Genomic DNA, 16,885 nt, shown 5'->3' on the forward strand with positions numbered 1-16,885 from the left:
TTGAGTCTCAGCAGCTGGGACAATGCTGAGTCACACACACTATAGACTTTAAAAAACACACACTCAACAACACCAAGTGTTGTAACAAAGTGTCAGTTCGATCTCTGCCAAGATTTCTGGAGTTGGCCGACCTTGTCCTGTCACACCCCTGAAGTCGTACACACAGACGTACACAAATGCTTACTCATACACATGTTTTACATAACACAGCAGGCTCATTGATTTCAGGGTAAATCTGAAAAGTGATGTTCTGATAGAAATTATTTCTCCTCGTCCTATCTCTTTTTCTCTAGAGGCCTCAGGTAGGGAAAGCTGTTCTACACCGACATTGTCCCAGGAGAGCAGGGCAGAAAGATCAGGGCTCAGTGCTCCCTGTCTCCATGACAACAAACAAGTGAGTCTCTAAGGAACTATGTTAGAAGTTGTGTTTGATACATCACATACGGTCAGCAAGAGGAAACAGAGGGCTTGAGGCAAAGATCTTAAGGGACATTTTAATACATTTATTAAAATTAATACATTTATTAAAATGTGTTCCTACCTTGCTGGGACTTGTTTAATTCAGATTTATTATTGTGTCTTTATTTTTCCTCCTTGTTGTTTGCCATCCACTCTACCTCAGTAATTCCTGCAAGCAAAGACAACATTGTGTACAGCAGGAGCAACCCGCTGAAAAGTCCTCGGTTTTTAAAATCTGTTTTCAAAAGCATTCAGTTTTTATTTCCCTGATGCATATAGAAATCAATCTAGAGCGTGTAAAACAGGGTGCCTTCAGCAGTTTTGCGGCATGCTGACAAGTGATAGCTCCCCAATGAGTCGTAAAGTAAGACAAAAAAAAAGCTTGATGAAGTAGTCCCTGTGCATATTGCAGAAAAGGAGAGGTAGAAGAGCTATAAAGGGAGGAGAAGAGAGGTAGAAAGAGGTGCAGGACTTCACAGTATTGCTCCAATCAGCAGCAAACACACCAAGCTATTCCCTCACTTCTCCCCATCATCCCGCTCTTACACCTTCCTGCACCCAGCGCTGGGCGACGGGCCACGGCCTGCCTCCGTTTTCTATCTATATCCTGTAGCACAGCACCCTGGGGGGGGTTCATGACTTTGTCAGCAGGAAAAAACGGGTTGTGTTTACAGAGAAATGAGGAAGACTCTCCTCTGGGAGCTGAGTCACAGGAATTCCTTACATACCGAACCCTCTGCTGACGAGTCTACAGAACCATGTGCATACAGAAACTCACAAGAATGAACGTGCAGACTCTCTGTTTTTTTTTTTTTTTTTTTTTTGCATAAATAGAGAGAGGGTATGAATAATGGAGATGTTTTGAAGATGATGGGAAGGTTACAGAGAGGTGAAGGTGTTCTTTTGGGAGAGGGGAATACATTTTCTGTCCATCTCGTTTTTCCCTTTAACTTCTGCTCACATTACCCTCGTCCATGTCAGTCAGTGTCGATACGGTGAATCAAATTGGCAGGGAAATCTGTTGAAAAATATTTTAGATATGGAAATTTGGCACCAGATAATCAATGTTGATCACAGAGTCCGGACAACGGTATATTGCCACATCCATATTTTGTCCCACCCTTACTGTGAACAAACCACACTACTTTTTTAATTTAGTTGCACCTCTATCGCTTGCATCTCTGTAAACTAAGAAAATAATTCTACATTTATACATACACAGCACGGCCCACATACTCGTAGACATGTCCTACACATTTAACCTGCCAGTTCAGTTAATTAAACGCTTTGATCTATTTGAGTTTGAAATGTTCATTGTCATTGTTGTTTTTGTTCCTGTCATGAAAAATAAATGAGTAGGAACAAGTGTGAGTGGCACAACTTCAGGCAGCCTGTCACACAAACACTGCCTTGACTGTCTGTCTTTTTTTCCTTTGTCTGGTACACAGCGCTCAAGGCTGAATGTGTGTCCTCTCCTCACATCCTCCCCTTTTTGTTTTGCAGCTTTTTCGGCTCAGCTTTCACTGCCTCTTTTACAAATTTAGTATCATCCAAATAGACGCAGAGCATGAATGGGAATAATTGAATAAACCATGGATTTGTCACTGTGTTAAAGCTAATTATGCGCTGCCAGAAATTTAAACTTCATTCAGCCGACTTTTCTAAACTGATTTGCTGGTATGTATTGATTCTCTGTGTAACAAAACTAACACAGACAGCCAGAGACTGTTTTCTGGGGCCTTCTTATATTGCAGAACGAGTCCTTCTAAATCTATTTTTGCCTCTCCGTTTTCCTCCATCTCCTCTATCCGTGTCACCTCACCTTTTTTTGGTGTGTAGACTGCTAATGGAGGTCTCAGCGGGAGCAGCTCAAGCGTGGTACTGACCCCAGCAAGCACTTATGCTGCTGGACAAAGCTCCTCCTCAGTGCTGGACTTGGCCTCAACTGTTCTAAAACCAAGCACAGAGCAGGCAGAAAGCAGCCTACTTGCTTTTAAAACTCAACCCCCCTTGATCCCCTCCTTCATCTTAAAGTGGAAGCATGAAGTACATCGTCAAGAAAAAGCTCACCAACCTCCTAAAAACTACCTGCCAAGGCGTCATCCTAAATGGGAGCCACCACGTTCTTCACAAGAAAAGGCCAGGGATATTCATGGACTGAAGGAAGCCAAAGTCAAAACAGCAAACCCTGAACTCACAGCTACATCCATACACCCTCAGAACACAATTAGCCAGTCACATAAATCAAGAAGAGGACATCAAGACCCATGTGCCTTAAAGCAAAGCCAACAAAAAGCTGAAAAAAAGTGCTGTGAATCTGATTCTGCAACCTGCAAACCACCCAAGAGCAAGCGGGCAAAACGTGAGCCTGATCAGGGGAAAGATATGACAAAAGTATCGCATGCACAGGCAAATGGTATTGAACTCCAGAACCAATCCAAAGCTGGCTGTTTGACAACTTCCCTGACATCTGACCCCAGGGTGAAGGATTCTGGGAGGATGAACTCGGAGGAGAAGATGCAGATGCTTGAGGAGGCTGGGAAGGCCAAAGCACTGGTACTTACCTTGGTGTACAGAGACGGGACAACTCAGTTAGACCCAGAACAGGTGAGTAGAGCTCTCTGAAACACTATCTTAAAACAACATGACTGGTGCAAAATGTTAGCATCCATCACAGGGGTATTTTGGTTTTACTTTTGTACAACATGAGGAGTTGGAGATGTGTTTTTACAGTCAGTTGTCTAGCCCTTTGTTGTGAGTATACTTTGGATAACTGCAAATTATTGTTTCACTTTCACTTTGCAAAACAGACTTTGCTTTGCCTTGTACAGATAATCTGTTCCAGTCTTTACAGGATTAGTGTAAACCATTTCACATGTTGTTTTCTGCTTCATTAACGTTTTACTCGCATTGATTTCCCTCTTCGGTTCCTTGACACAGAAAACGACTCCTCCAGTGTGTGGCCTCCTCTTACTGATGATGAACAATCTGAGCTCACCAGAGAACTCGTTTGGACCAAACGACAGTCTGGTCTACCTAAAATTAGAGCACACACCTGCATGGGCCCAGCAACACACACACCAGAGCCAGGCGCTCTTTGCGAGGTTTGTTTGTGTGCAGGTGGATGTGTTGGCATTACAGTGAATGTGAAGTGATTAATGCTTATCTAGTTTAAAACAGCAGGAATGTGTGTGTGTGTGTTCCACAGAGATATGCTGCTACAGGTGCTATCAGGATCTCAACTAGTGGTGTGCTATAAAGCCAAGGATCTGCTGCGAACAGCTCTGCAGGTTTACAGAGGAGACCTCAGCTGGAAACAAGGCAGTGCACATGAATAAATGCACAAACATGTAGTCATGTAACTCTGGTTCCAACTGTTTCATTCTGCTTTAAAACAGTTTTTTGTACATTCATAATCAGCTTTATCACGCGCTTTGATTCAAGAAGCCTTTGCTCAAGTAGTACTCTTCAAAGATGAATCTTAAAAGTGTTAAACACTTGAGCCTAAAAAGTGGCTGTTTGAAGTTTTTTGGTTTTAATATTTCTGCCTGGAGTGTTTTCAACAAGACCACCTGAGTTATACCTGGGTTGTATGATCATACTCTTTAACAAAGAAAAAGTACAAGTAGTTTACTAGATTTTAAAAAACAACATTTTTAGACGGGTTATATTAGGTTCTTAAAGATTTAATGAATGAAGGTCTAACTGAAGAAAACAGCTACGTGTCAGACCATGCCTACTGCAGACAACATTTTCATAGATGTGTTGTTTTTCCTCCATTTTTTTGCCAATGTCACATCAGTAAAAAGCCCATAATGTGCTGTCCTCTCTCTCTGCAGTGGCAGGCTGTCGTATCCAGGACCCACAGGTGTCAGGCTGGCTCCTGGATCCTGCAAATCCCTCCTCTTGCTACAATGACCTTCTCAATAAACACCGCAAAACACCCTGTGTTATACCTGCCCTGGGTACCAAGATGGTCAGTTACGTGACGATAGGTTTTAAAGTTGAATAGTGTCCCGTTACGACATTAGGGTCACTTTCAGGCCCATACTAGTCCATACTTCATATTACCCTCAATCTATTTATCAGACAGTCACTCAAATCAACATTCAGATACATTGACTGCCTTTTCCTCCTTGAACAAATCTGAATCTTCTTCTAAGAAAGCAGCTTCTCTAAACCTGCTCTACTCGATGTCTCTCTATCGGTCTGTCTATCTCACTCTCAGGTTTCTCAGGTCATCTCACGTCTCTGTTTGCTTCACTGGCTTAACATGGAGCTTTGCTCTAAACTGCAGGTAAGGTGATGTGTGCTTACACACACAAACACACACACACGAGTAAATGTGTATGTACAGTATATACACATACCTGACTAACTTTGTGTGTGTAGAGCCGGGGGCTGTGGCAGCTGTACTCAGACATGGAGCTGAAAATGATCTCTGTTCTGGCAGGTGAGGACTCTGAATCCTTATTGTCAATGCAGTGAAGAAATAGCCGTGAATACTATCAAAAAAAAAACAACTATCAGGTCATGTTTGTCAGTAAATACTCGGGTTGTTTCAGCCATGGAGAGCCATCGCATCCATGTGGACAAAGAAGCTCTCAGGAGGACTTCAGACCTGCTGGGGGTAAGACACAAAATCAAACACATTTAAAGGCTGGCGTATTTTAAAAGTTTTCCTGTTAATGTTATAAATAAGTAGAGCAGAACAGTTGGAGTTTTTTTTATTTTATTTGGCTGCTGGCAGAGTTTGTACTTATCTCTCACAGCCAGGAGTTATCAACACTCGCCTCATGGTTAATGTTAATTTCCCACCAGAACACAACAACGGAACCGCAGCAGGGAACATAAATACTTTCTGTATGTGTTAAAAGATAGAAAGGAACAGATTTGATTTACTATCATTTCGAAGTAACACACTGCAGCAGTACCTGGCTGAATGACAAATACACCTCTACTATTGCAATCAATGTTTATGGTAATAATAATAATAATCATCATATTAATAATTGTCATGTACATATATATATATATATACAGTAGTATATATATTTATATGAAAGTGAGCCAATGCTTAAGCTAGTTCTCTGTATGTATACATACAAATGAGCCTTAACATTAAGACCACTGACAGGTGAAGTGATTAACATAGATTACTTCTTCATAATGGCACCTGTCAGTGGGTGGGATATGTTAGGCAGCAAGTGAACATTCTGTTCTCAAAGTTAATGTGTTGCAAGCAGGAAAAACAGGCAAGAATAAGGAAGTGAGCGACTTTGACAAGGACCGAGTTGTGATTGCAAAAACGACCTTGTCAGAGTATCTCCAAAATTGCAGCTTTTGTGGGTTGTTCCCGATCTGCAGGGGAGCGAAGCTGTGGTCTGATCCAACTGAAGAGTAACTGGAGCTCAAATTGCTAAAAAAAAAAAAAAACTTCATGCTGGTTGTGATAGACGGTTGACAGAACACACAGTGCCTTGTCGTTTGTTGAGTATGGTGCTGTGTTGCCACAAACCGATCAGGATGCACATGCTGACCCTGACTGCTGCAGAAAGTGTTTCCAATGGGCATGTGGCCATCAGAACTGACCAGTGGGGAATCAAAGAGAGTGACCTAAAGGATTGTGACAACAGGCTCAAGGTGTTCACTTGGCTCACTGTGAGATACAATGTATAAACAAATCTGATTCCATGGAAGCCCTCATCACTTTCAGGACTTAAGGGATCTGCTGCTAATGTCGTGATGCCAGATACCACAGCACACATTCAGAGGTCTGAAAGGGGTCCATGACCTGGTGGTTGGTGCGCGTGCCTCATGTTCAGACGCTTGAGTCCTCGGGGGGCGGGCGGTTCCGGGTTTGGGTCCAACCTGTTGCTCCTTTCCTGCATGTCATTCCTCACTCTCTCTCTCCCTGTCGAAGAGCCCTGACCTGGCGCCTACACAATATTAGGCAGGTGGTTATAATGTTATTATGGCTGATCTGTATCTAAATGTTATAAATCTCATAGGTTAATCAGGAGATCCTCTTAATTTTCTACACCAAGAAAGGTTTTTTATAAAAGGTATTTTTTAATGCCATATGTTTTAAGCCATTTATTTCCTTTTGAATTAGCTTCTTTCCATAATGTTTGTCACTTTAAATAGTTTATAAATCAGGTAAATAGCAAACGTGACACTTATCAGTGTCTTGTTCTAAATAAAGCCTCTTTTTGTTTATACCTAACAAAATGAATGAATACTTAGTTTCAGCCAGGCGAGATGTTCAGGGTCAGCTCAGATTTGCACCGCATCACTCTTAGCTGATTACATTTTTTAGTCTGGCTGCCGAACCACAGTGCGGTCGACAGCTGCTGTATTAAAACAAATGGGAGCAAAACAGTGGGAGGATGTGAGAAACAGAAGAAAACCTCCCTCCAGAGCCAGAGAAAGAGAAAATAAATATTTCTCTTCTCTTCTTCTGGGGAGGATTAGTGATGAGGTGGGTGGACTTTCTCTGGGGACAGTTCTGTTTGCATGCAGATAAAACCCAATTCAGGAGACTACACTTGGGAATGGTCTGAGACACACCAAGACACACATATGATGCTTGAGAATGCACACATGTTCCTAACGGAGAGACGCACACACTCTCAAACCCAGTTACAAGTCTTACAGGCGCCAGCGGGGGTGTTGTTGTGGAGCTTTTTGGAGTGGTTTTCTTGCCGTGTTACTAAAAATAGGAAAGAGAGTCTGTCTTTTTCCTTCAAGACGCTGTGCTGCAGGAAGGAGCATCACTGTCTGCCTCAGCACACACACACACCCACACTCTGAGGCACTGAAGTTTCCGCAGGCTGCTGCAGAGTTATGTGCGCGCACGCTTGTGTTTTTGTAATAGGTGCCTGTGTGAGTGCAGCCACGTGTGTCCCCACTGTGTCATGTCAGATTTCTTTTTATCCGACCTGTCAAGTTCCTTCCGCCTGAACACCAAACAGAGGATCTCTCCTGTCTGTCAACCTGCGTCCTAAAAACACACTCGCATGGTCTTTTTTTGTCTCTTTTTTGTTTTTCTAAACTCTGTAGGACAAAAGTTATGTTTGTTTGTCCGACACCACTTTTAAGGTCAGTGAAGCATCCTTTGTAAATATCCATCATGCCAAGATGAGACTGAAAGTCCAAATTTTCACAAGATGCATCCAAAAAGATGCCCTACAATATTCCACCACACCCGCTGTGTGTGTGTGTGTGTGTGTGAGAGTGTGAGAGTGTGTGTCTGTGTGTCAAACAGCACTAAGGGGGCTAGCATCCAATATTGATGAGACAGTCTGGAGGCTGCTCTGGGCGAAGAGGGAGACAGAGAGAGGAAGAAACACATTTTGGAATTTTGGGGATATGTCTGCCAGCTCCATTTTGTCCGACTTCCCTGTCTTTAAAAATATCTGCGTTTTCTAAGGGAGGAACAAAATATCGATACGGCAATATATCGTCATCCTGACTCGCGTGATACAATTATCGAAGCGCAGTTGCCAAATGTGGATCTTTCAATTTAAAAATAAAAATGTGGTGCCCTAAATAGATTTCCACTGCCAGTTGGACTGGCCATTCTCACCACCTCATGACTCCTCATGGTGGTGCTTATGACATGAATGAGGGTGACACGAACAAAAGGGAATTGGCCAAAGAAGAAGTTGAAAATGGAACAAATTGAGAAGAAGACGGAAGAAGGTATAAATACAGAAAGGTCCAGTCTTTTCATCACAACTCAATTATATTTCTTAAAGATTATTTGTAGGGGAGAGGGAGTAGGGGATGAGATTCACCAAAACAGCATCAGGATCAGGAGTCAAAGTAACCTCTGTACATGGGGTGCCTGCTCTTCCAGCTTAGCTACACCCTGGCCCCACATTTTAACATCTTTTTGAACCCTGTAACTGTCAGTATTCTTCTTTCCCTTAAACATTTCACCCAGTCTGCCTCTCTTTTTTCCCTATCTGTTAACTCTCATTTCATCACCTCAGCGCGCCTCACCCACTCCCCTCCCTTTTGTGTTTCAGTTCTTATCTTGTTCTCTTTGCTCTCGGGTTGTAAAGCAGTGTTTGCAACTTCTCTCAGGCTTGAAATTAGCCACTGTGGGTGTCCCCCACAGCACACCCTGACAGGTTCATCATGGTATACAAGTGTAGTTGGCTGTTTCTGTGTGTGCTGCTATGTACATACAGATTTATTTAGGAGTCTGACAGGCTAACAGGCTTGCTGTGCGACTGTATCAGACACACTAACAGAGTGCTCCTCCTCTTGCCTTTTAAAGGAAGTTCTTACACACATGAACACTCCTCTCCTCAGACAACCTTTTTTTTCTTAACTGTAGAGTTCACACCCAGTCCTGGAAAGCGTGTTTGATAATGTAAAGGTCATAAAAAAGTTTTACTCAAGCTAACCATCAGAGGCGTCATGCGAGGCCAAATCCTGGGGGGGCTAACTTAGAGTGGGGTCAGAGAGCCTTCTGCATTTTGAAACATATATAATCAAAGGCATAAGGTCTGAAGGTCTAATGAAAACCTCTCTGAAGGGTTTTCACATCCAAAATGTTGTTAGTATTTGTGGCGTAGATAAATCTCTTCGTCTCCTGTTTTTCTCTTCCTGTCAGACAAAGATGAAGCAGTTGGAGCAGGATGCCCACCGTGCAGCTGGAGAAATATTCTTGGTCACCAGCAGTGCTCAGCTACGGACAGTGTGTACCTTTGTGTTTTTGCACTTATAGCCTCTACATCAGCAGTTGTGTTTTACGTGCAAAACTAACAATCACAACGTCTAACAGCCTCACTCGTATTTTATTAAAGTCAGAAAATTATCCTTTTCCCTCATAGTGTTTGTGTGACTGTATTTAATAAATGTATACACTTTTCTACATGTGTGTTTCTGTGTGTTTTGTGTATGTTGTCATGTTATGGTTATGTGGATGTTGTGGTTTTGTAAGGTCCTGTTTGAGAAGCTGTGCCTCCACGAGCGCTGCGAGAACAAGAAACTTCCCAAGACCGTCAACAAACAGCAGCAGTCAACATCAGAAGCTGCAGTACGGCACACACACACACACACACACACACACACTCACACACACTTGCACACAAACACACACAAGAACCTATCTATCAGTTTTGTCCTCAAATCAATGTTAATCAAATCTAACAAAACAAACGGCCAAAAGGAACCATAGAACATAAGATGTTCAGCTAATCTGCAGCTAATAACAAAATATTTGTTTAATAAATCTATTTATATTCTACAAAGACAGCCAATCTTTTTTCATCTTTGTCATGTTTCCACAGTTGTTGCAGCTTCAGGACCTGCACCCTCTGCCAAAGATTATTCTAGAGTACAGACAGGTCAGCCATGTTTGCACCTTTTCCTTATTCTAGTGTTGTAGTCAAGACCTCCAGAGTGCTCTGATACTGAGGAAAGACCAAGACATTTAGGGATCGAGACCGGGGTCAAAACCAAGACCATAAATATGCCTGAAAAATCACCATCTTGTGTGCAGCAGGCGTGTCACTCACTTGGACCGTAACATCAGGAAGGTTGCCGCCGTAACCAGGGGATAAAAATCAAACTACAAATGAGTTGAAGTTATTCGTTCTTTTAGAAAGAGGCATTTTCCTTAGAATCAAAGTAACGACGTGGAAAAATAGCCAATCAGTGGTGGTCTTGATTTAAAATCCAGAATCTGCCCAGTCTGAGACCGAGACAAGACCGAGTAAAAATACTTTAAATTCCAAGACAAGACCGAGACCTTCAAAAACAACACAAAAACTCAAGATCGGTCTTAAGACTAATATCGATAAGTCATAATTGTCAGAAACCGTTTAGTCAGAAGTTTTCTTTTCTGATTAAAGTCTCTTGCTGTCTTAATCAAATGGAAAGCTAAATGTTTGTTCTGGATTCAGGCCAACGTTCCTCCTTCAAAACTCTTGGTGTAAATTGTAAGGATACATTTTTGCAAAAGTAGAAAATCTTGAATTATTATCCGTTCTTTTTTATTAACAGTTGTCTACATTGTAACCTCTAGGTTCACAAAATCAAGTCCACTTTTGTTGATGGGATTCTCTCATGCATGATGAGCAAGGTGAGTCTACATTAAACTGCTGGTTTTATGCAGGTATATGGAAATCACTCAAATATGAACTTATAAAACCACAATAAAGTATCACTCTCAAGTCTGGAGGACTCCACTCTGCTATCACAACAGTAACCTGGATCTCTCCTGAGCTGGTCTCCTCCACCTCTCAGTCCTGTTTAATGCCTCTGCTGTAGAGAAAAGATCCGCGTCAGTGTCTTTACAGTCTTCTCATGGACTCTGTTTTCTTCTGTATGGAAGCAGCAGCTTGTGTTTGTAAAATCTGTGCTTACTCAACTCTGCAAATGAGTGTGTCTGGCTGTCAACAGAACTGTTTGGCTTCTGATGGTGAATCATTTGTTGGTCTCAAAGCCAGAGTGAACAACAATGCCAGCAAGAGGAGGGGGCTGCTGACAAAAACTTTATTACTCATAGCTGGGATTCAAAACATGGAGTGCTATTTGTGCTCAATATATACTATATGTAGCCTCTTTGATGCAAGTTAGAAAAAAATAAGTTGATTTTTCTCAGACTGATCTTAGGTGATTTCTCCGCTTTGTGAGGAACGGTTGAGAAAACTCATTTTCTCCATCTTGATCTTTGTAATTTTGGCGGAATAAAACGTTTTTCAAGATGAAAAAAAAAAGTTTATCCTCATTACTGTTGATTCTTTTTTTTCCTTCTTTGAAAACATTTAAAAGAGAAGTTTTAAGCAGTCAGATAAAGTTTGCCAGGATCATTTTCAGAGTTTCGTTCTTGGATCTCTAAAGAAAAAATGTAGCGGGGGAACAGAAGTATCCTGGGACAAAAAATGTTCTCCTTTGAAAAAAGGTGAAAAAACAAGTTACAGCATTTGTTTTTGTTTTTTTGTTACCAGTATGTAGAAGTCAGGAGGTGGTTCACTTCAGCCTCCTTGAATAGCCTGCAATTAAAAAAAAAAGAGTCTTGTTTTCACTGACAAAAAAATAACTTAGAAACTAAAAAGATAATCAAGGTAAAACTTTATGTGCAGCTGTACTTCATCTATTAATTTTCTACTACCAGCTGAACATCAGCCACGTTGACAGCACTTTTCTTATTAATCATGCTGATAAATACAAATGTATGATTGCTCAGTCCGCTTATTGCACCAACTCTACTGGCACTTCATTCTGCAAACAGATTGTTCAGACTGGGCAGCGCGTAGTCTTATAGCGCTGACAATGTCTAACAGTCCAAAAGCAGATCAGAGTGAAGCTGTCGCTGTATGTATTTGAAAAATGTGTTTTATGTTTTGAAAGTATTCAACTTTAATATGTTTCATTGATCTGTTTCCCTCTGTGTCTGACTCTCTTTTATCTCCTTCCTTCCTGACAAAACATCAGAACTACATTTCCTCTACATGGCACCAGACCAGTGTTGTGACAGGGAGAATCTCAGCAAAGCACCCAGTGAGTAAGACCCGTCTGCTTCCCCTACACACCATGTCTTTATTTACTTGTCTTTCTCTGGTCTTGAAACACATAACATACATAGCTGCTGTAGACTGAAGCTGCTGTGCTTTACCAGAGCTCTCCATGGTGCTGAACTAACCGTCTAAGAATAGTGTTTGCTTTTCCAACAAAAGGCCCTCAAAAGTGACCCAATATTATCTCAACAATGATCAAAAATGCAAAAAAAAAACCTCTTAAAATGTCACAAACATAAGAAATCATACTACCTTCTATTTTATAAAGAGGAAACAAATACTTTGATGAAATCACAAATAAGACACACATCAATGTGAAGTGATAAACAAAGAGGTCGTCTTGAAAAGGTAATCATAAATCATAAGTTCCTCATGCATAAATAAAGGTTAATAATTAATTCAGAACTTTTCATGATTGAGATAGACTTGTTTGTCAATATTTTGATAATGAAAATGTTTTCCCTTCATTCCTTCACATACAGTCTCTGAAACTCAGACACAACGTGCTGGAGAACAAATTTTAAAAATAAGAGAACCACAAACAAATGCTTTTCTCTCTGCTCTCTCGCTCTCTCTTTCTTTCTCACCCCTCCTCAGTATGGGACTGAGTCGATAACTCATTTTGACATAACCCAGCTGTCAGGGTCCAGTGGAGCTGTCAGGGTCCAGTAGTTCTGTCACTGAATACTGCTGGGACACACACTCACACAATCAGCCATGTATATATAAAACAGTGAACACACTGAGATTTCCAATCTCATTTAGGAATTTGTGCAAAATATATGTGACTGCTGTGCAGCTGCTGTTCAACACCACTTTGTTTCGTTCATTAGGGGATGATCTGTGCAACAGATTTCTAAAAGTCTTCTGTTTCGTCTGTGACAGAATAGAATGAGCTCTGCTGCTTTACTGGTTGAAACATAGAGCTAACATTATGCAGCAGAGAGGGAGAAGAGTCAACTCCCACTGGTCTCCCCTTCTTATAATTCCAGCGTATGAATGAAGTTCACTCATTATTTGATAACCAATGTGTCACATGAAGGACAAAAGCTGCAGTTTGTTCATTTTGGGTAAAGGGGGAAAAAAAGGAGCTGCTCTGATATTCAACACCCTACTCACACACACACACACACACACACACGCATTCAAATGAAGAGCGTTGCAGAGGGGATAGCTTTCATCTGCTGTGGGTTCAAACAGGGTGAAGCCAGACTGCAGTAACAAACGGGTGCCTGATTTAAAGCAGGGCAGCATTACGACTACTGCTCAGCTTAAAAGTGCTGCAAGAAGCGAGAGACGCTGCAGGGAGGATTTTTTTTCTGCTCTTCCTCTTTATAATTTTATCGGCTAAAAGCCAAAATATATGTGCGAGTCTGCATATACCAGCTTTGCGCTCTGCATCTACAGTGTTTCTATCTCTGGGTCTTTTGTTTCTCCTCTGCTTTTTCCTCTCTTTCTCTTAACCTTAGTCTATTTTTTGCCATTCATCCTTTGCTTTTAACGCACATTTTTTTTGTCGCTACATTTTTTGCTCCACCCACCCCTTCTTTCTTGTTCATGTGTTACTAATCCTCCCCTTCCCTGCATGAAGCTCATACACAGTCCCTTAAATAAAACTTTTTAATTGCATTACAACAGGGAATATAATATTTAACGCTTCCACATGCTTTGAAGCATCGAACGCTCATATAACTCTTCCTTGATGCAGGAATCCACCTTTTATCTTTTCCATGAGTCTTACATGATGTTCAAACATTTATATCCTGATGCCTCCCAAAAGTGCATCAAGTTTACTCAGTCATGCACATCCAACAGATTTATGAGCTGTTCATATCTGGCCCCATTTCTCTCTACCTATTGAATTAGCAACCATGCTGTAAACCTTTGGCACTATTTTTTTCTCAAGCCAGATCTGTTTTTTGTAGATGAATTATGGCCTATTGCAATATCTAAGACTCCTGCTTAAGTTTGTTATTGATCAGTCGTTGTATGCTAAGTCTCACAACTTTCTAGGGGTGTGTGCTCAGTTTCCTTCAGAGCTTCTCAAGCAGCTAAATGCTCATTTAAGGCTGCTCTGCATTCATTCATTAAATGTCTCACACTTAGTGAAAATCCTCCCCGGGCTGATCTAAGCTCTTCTCTGCAGTGTGAGTGTGTCATGTTCTCCGCTGACTCCCTGGCAGTCTGGCTGAACCCTCAATGACTGACATATAAAGTATCATACATTTCTCATCTTTTTTACTCACATTAGGGAGAGAAAAGTGGGTGCTGAGTAGGAGTGTCGTTTAGTAATAAACAGATAGTACCATTAAAAAAAAAAAAAAAACTACTGCCAAAATACTGAAATAATTTAAATACCAAAATCTCTGCAAAACGTAGAAAAAAAAGTATGTATTCATTGGATACACACTGAGTAGATTGCAAACATGTACTAACCTATTCAAAGTAAAGTTTTAAGTGAAAAGCCTGTTAGAGAAAGCGTCACATTATATGATGTAACATGTGTTCTTTACCTGATGCATACAATTCATGACACTACTGTAGCTGAGAGGAATTTATTTATTCATATTAAATGTCTTACCACTGGGTTTTAAGGCTGTTCCGATGTGTTTCAATAGTAACCCAGTTTTATACTAATGCTGACTGGCTATAAATAATTTCTCTGGCATGTCACACTGCGACCTCAGTTACCCATGTGCCACAGTTCTTCAGACAAGGCCACTGTCATTTACACTGGTTTCGTTCAACGTTGCTACCAGGACTGATTCAGGAGTTTAGAATAAGGTTGTCAAAGTGTTTGATACTTTTCGATACCATGAGTTTTAAAATCATGCAATCTCCATTATTTATTGATAGATAGTATCGTAAAAGTTTTACGAGTTTACAGTCATATTTTGAAATGCAGCGAGCAAAAGAAAAGTGGAATGTTTTGGTAAGAAATGTTGATCATTTAAAACAAGGAATTACCCTATACTAGGTGGCTATGACAACTACTCTATATCCGTTGCCATGGTATCGCAACCAGTATCAAAGTCGTATCTGACTATGAATTCTGGTATTGTGACAACTGTAGTTCAGACAGACAGCTGTTGATTGCTTGGAGCTTGGATCTTATTCCCCTTCGGTCAGACGACTCACTCCACCTATCGGCTCATGGTTTAGCAGCCAGGTGCTGACCCATCTCTATCTCCTCGTGTTGAGCATACAGATTATGGCGAGTCTGTGTTTGCTTCTTGTTACAGTGTGAATGGAGATAAATCCTACAGTGTGTGCATGTAGCAATGTGTGTGTTTGCATATGTTTCTCTTAATGAGTCATAAAATTGGTGCAGTGTGATTAAATTACCCCCACTCCAGCGTGGTGATTCAGTCGTCCCCATCTGTTTCACCAGGGAGAGCTCCTCTGACTCTCTCGCTCCATCTCTCTGTGGGTAACATCAGGTTCATGAAAACACACGGCAGCGCAACTTTGATTTAATGTAAGCACTGCAATCTGTGTGTAACTAGTGCTGGATGAACTGCTGCAGCAATGTGGAAATGGAATTGGTTATTAAGGTGTTTATGTAATGAAGTAGTACCATTTATTAATTCATAGTGAATGCAGATTTATAATGTTACATTCAGGCATAGTGTTTTACACAGACACATCCTTCCACACTAAGTTTGTTGGAGGCTTAATACAAGCTGAGCAGCTGGGAATACACCTAGGTGCAGAATTTCTTATCATTCCAAAAGAAATGACAACAAAGCGATGCTGCTTAGAAATACTGTGCTGACAGCCTGTTTAATGTAAAATTAATAATTATAACTAGTATCTATATAAATGTACTTATACTCACAAAATATCACAAAAAAGTTACAAGATAGTTTAAGAGTTACAGTATATATCCAAAAGCTTTGTTCACATACCTGTAGGCATATGCAACATTATCAGGCCCAATCTGATCCCAGATGTAGATTGTATGAAACCCTTTGCATGTCAGTTTTCTGACAGGCGGTTCATTTTGTTGTTTGAACAGAAGTTGCTCCTTTACAGCAAAGCTGCAGAAAGTCATTATCAGAGTAGGGTTGACGAAAGGCATCCGGTATCACATCGGACAGGAAGCAGACGGTGTGCAGATTTCATTTGATGCAAAGTGTTCTGATGTTCACGCTGGTGTGAGTCATGGAGCTAGATCTGGAAATGCTCTTCAGTTAACTAACTGGTTCATGAGCACAGGTGGTCTGGGTGTTCAGAATACATAAATGTGGTTATTCTTAAATCAAAGAGAAGATTGATCTTTCCGAAGGAGGAGAATAAATCAGCCAAATATGCAAGCCTATAGGGCTGTCTGTGTTAATGCTGTACTTAAAGAAGCAGTAAGCAATATGATCATTCCAGTGCAAGAAGAAATAAAGCGACAGGTTTTCACTGACACATATCAGATATTCAAAGGAACGTTGGTATTTTACCCAGAATTCTAATGAAATAATGCTGCCTAATGTAGCATTAAAGGCTCCTTGACCAACACTCATTATGACCCATTCATGCATATTGACACAGCCTTGCCCTTTCACAATAAATATTTCATGTGCTTGTTCAGTTATCTGCATATTACCTGCTAATGAAGCAGCCTTCATCAATCAGCATGCATATGTCAGCTGATCTAAAATGCTAAGCGCTGCGCTTTTGCAACTAGTGTCATTGTCCCACTCTTCTGGGGTCCATGTACACCCACTGGAGTAGCGACATGTACCAATTACGAGTTCATTACCAGGCCATTGTGAGTCCGTATTAGCACATGGGGATGGGGGTGAAAAACACAAACTCTTGGTTGTTATTGAGAATAAGGAACAAGGCTGAAGGCTGAAAGAACAACACAGAAGAGAGGCACATCAGCATGATGAAGT

The 16,885-nt window shown here is 41.0% G+C and overlaps 1 protein-coding gene across 1 annotated transcript in view; it reads left to right on the top strand.

The window, feature by feature from the left end:
* poln (polymerase (DNA directed) nu) overlaps positions 1-16,885 on the top strand; it is a 53,758-nt gene that overhangs the window by 4,234 nt on the left and 32,639 nt on the right. Inside the window, exons 3-14 of the mRNA XM_061032009.1 lie at positions 2,299-3,066; positions 3,400-3,563; positions 3,668-3,780; positions 4,299-4,435; positions 4,688-4,756; positions 4,852-4,912; positions 5,025-5,089; positions 9,086-9,169; positions 9,416-9,511; positions 9,765-9,821; positions 10,502-10,558; positions 11,914-11,979. Of these exons, the coding sequence (XP_060887992.1) occupies positions 2,299-3,066; positions 3,400-3,563; positions 3,668-3,780; positions 4,299-4,435; positions 4,688-4,756; positions 4,852-4,912; positions 5,025-5,089; positions 9,086-9,169; positions 9,416-9,511; positions 9,765-9,821; positions 10,502-10,558; positions 11,914-11,979 (1,737 nt within the window). The remainder of the gene's footprint in view (positions 1-2,298; positions 3,067-3,399; positions 3,564-3,667; positions 3,781-4,298; positions 4,436-4,687; positions 4,757-4,851; positions 4,913-5,024; positions 5,090-9,085; positions 9,170-9,415; positions 9,512-9,764; positions 9,822-10,501; positions 10,559-11,913; positions 11,980-16,885) is intronic.

This window comes from Labrus mixtus, chromosome 23 (assembly GCF_963584025.1).
Source record: "Labrus mixtus chromosome 23, fLabMix1.1, whole genome shotgun sequence".
Classification (NCBI taxonomy): domain Eukaryota; kingdom Metazoa; phylum Chordata; class Actinopteri; order Labriformes; family Labridae; genus Labrus; species Labrus mixtus.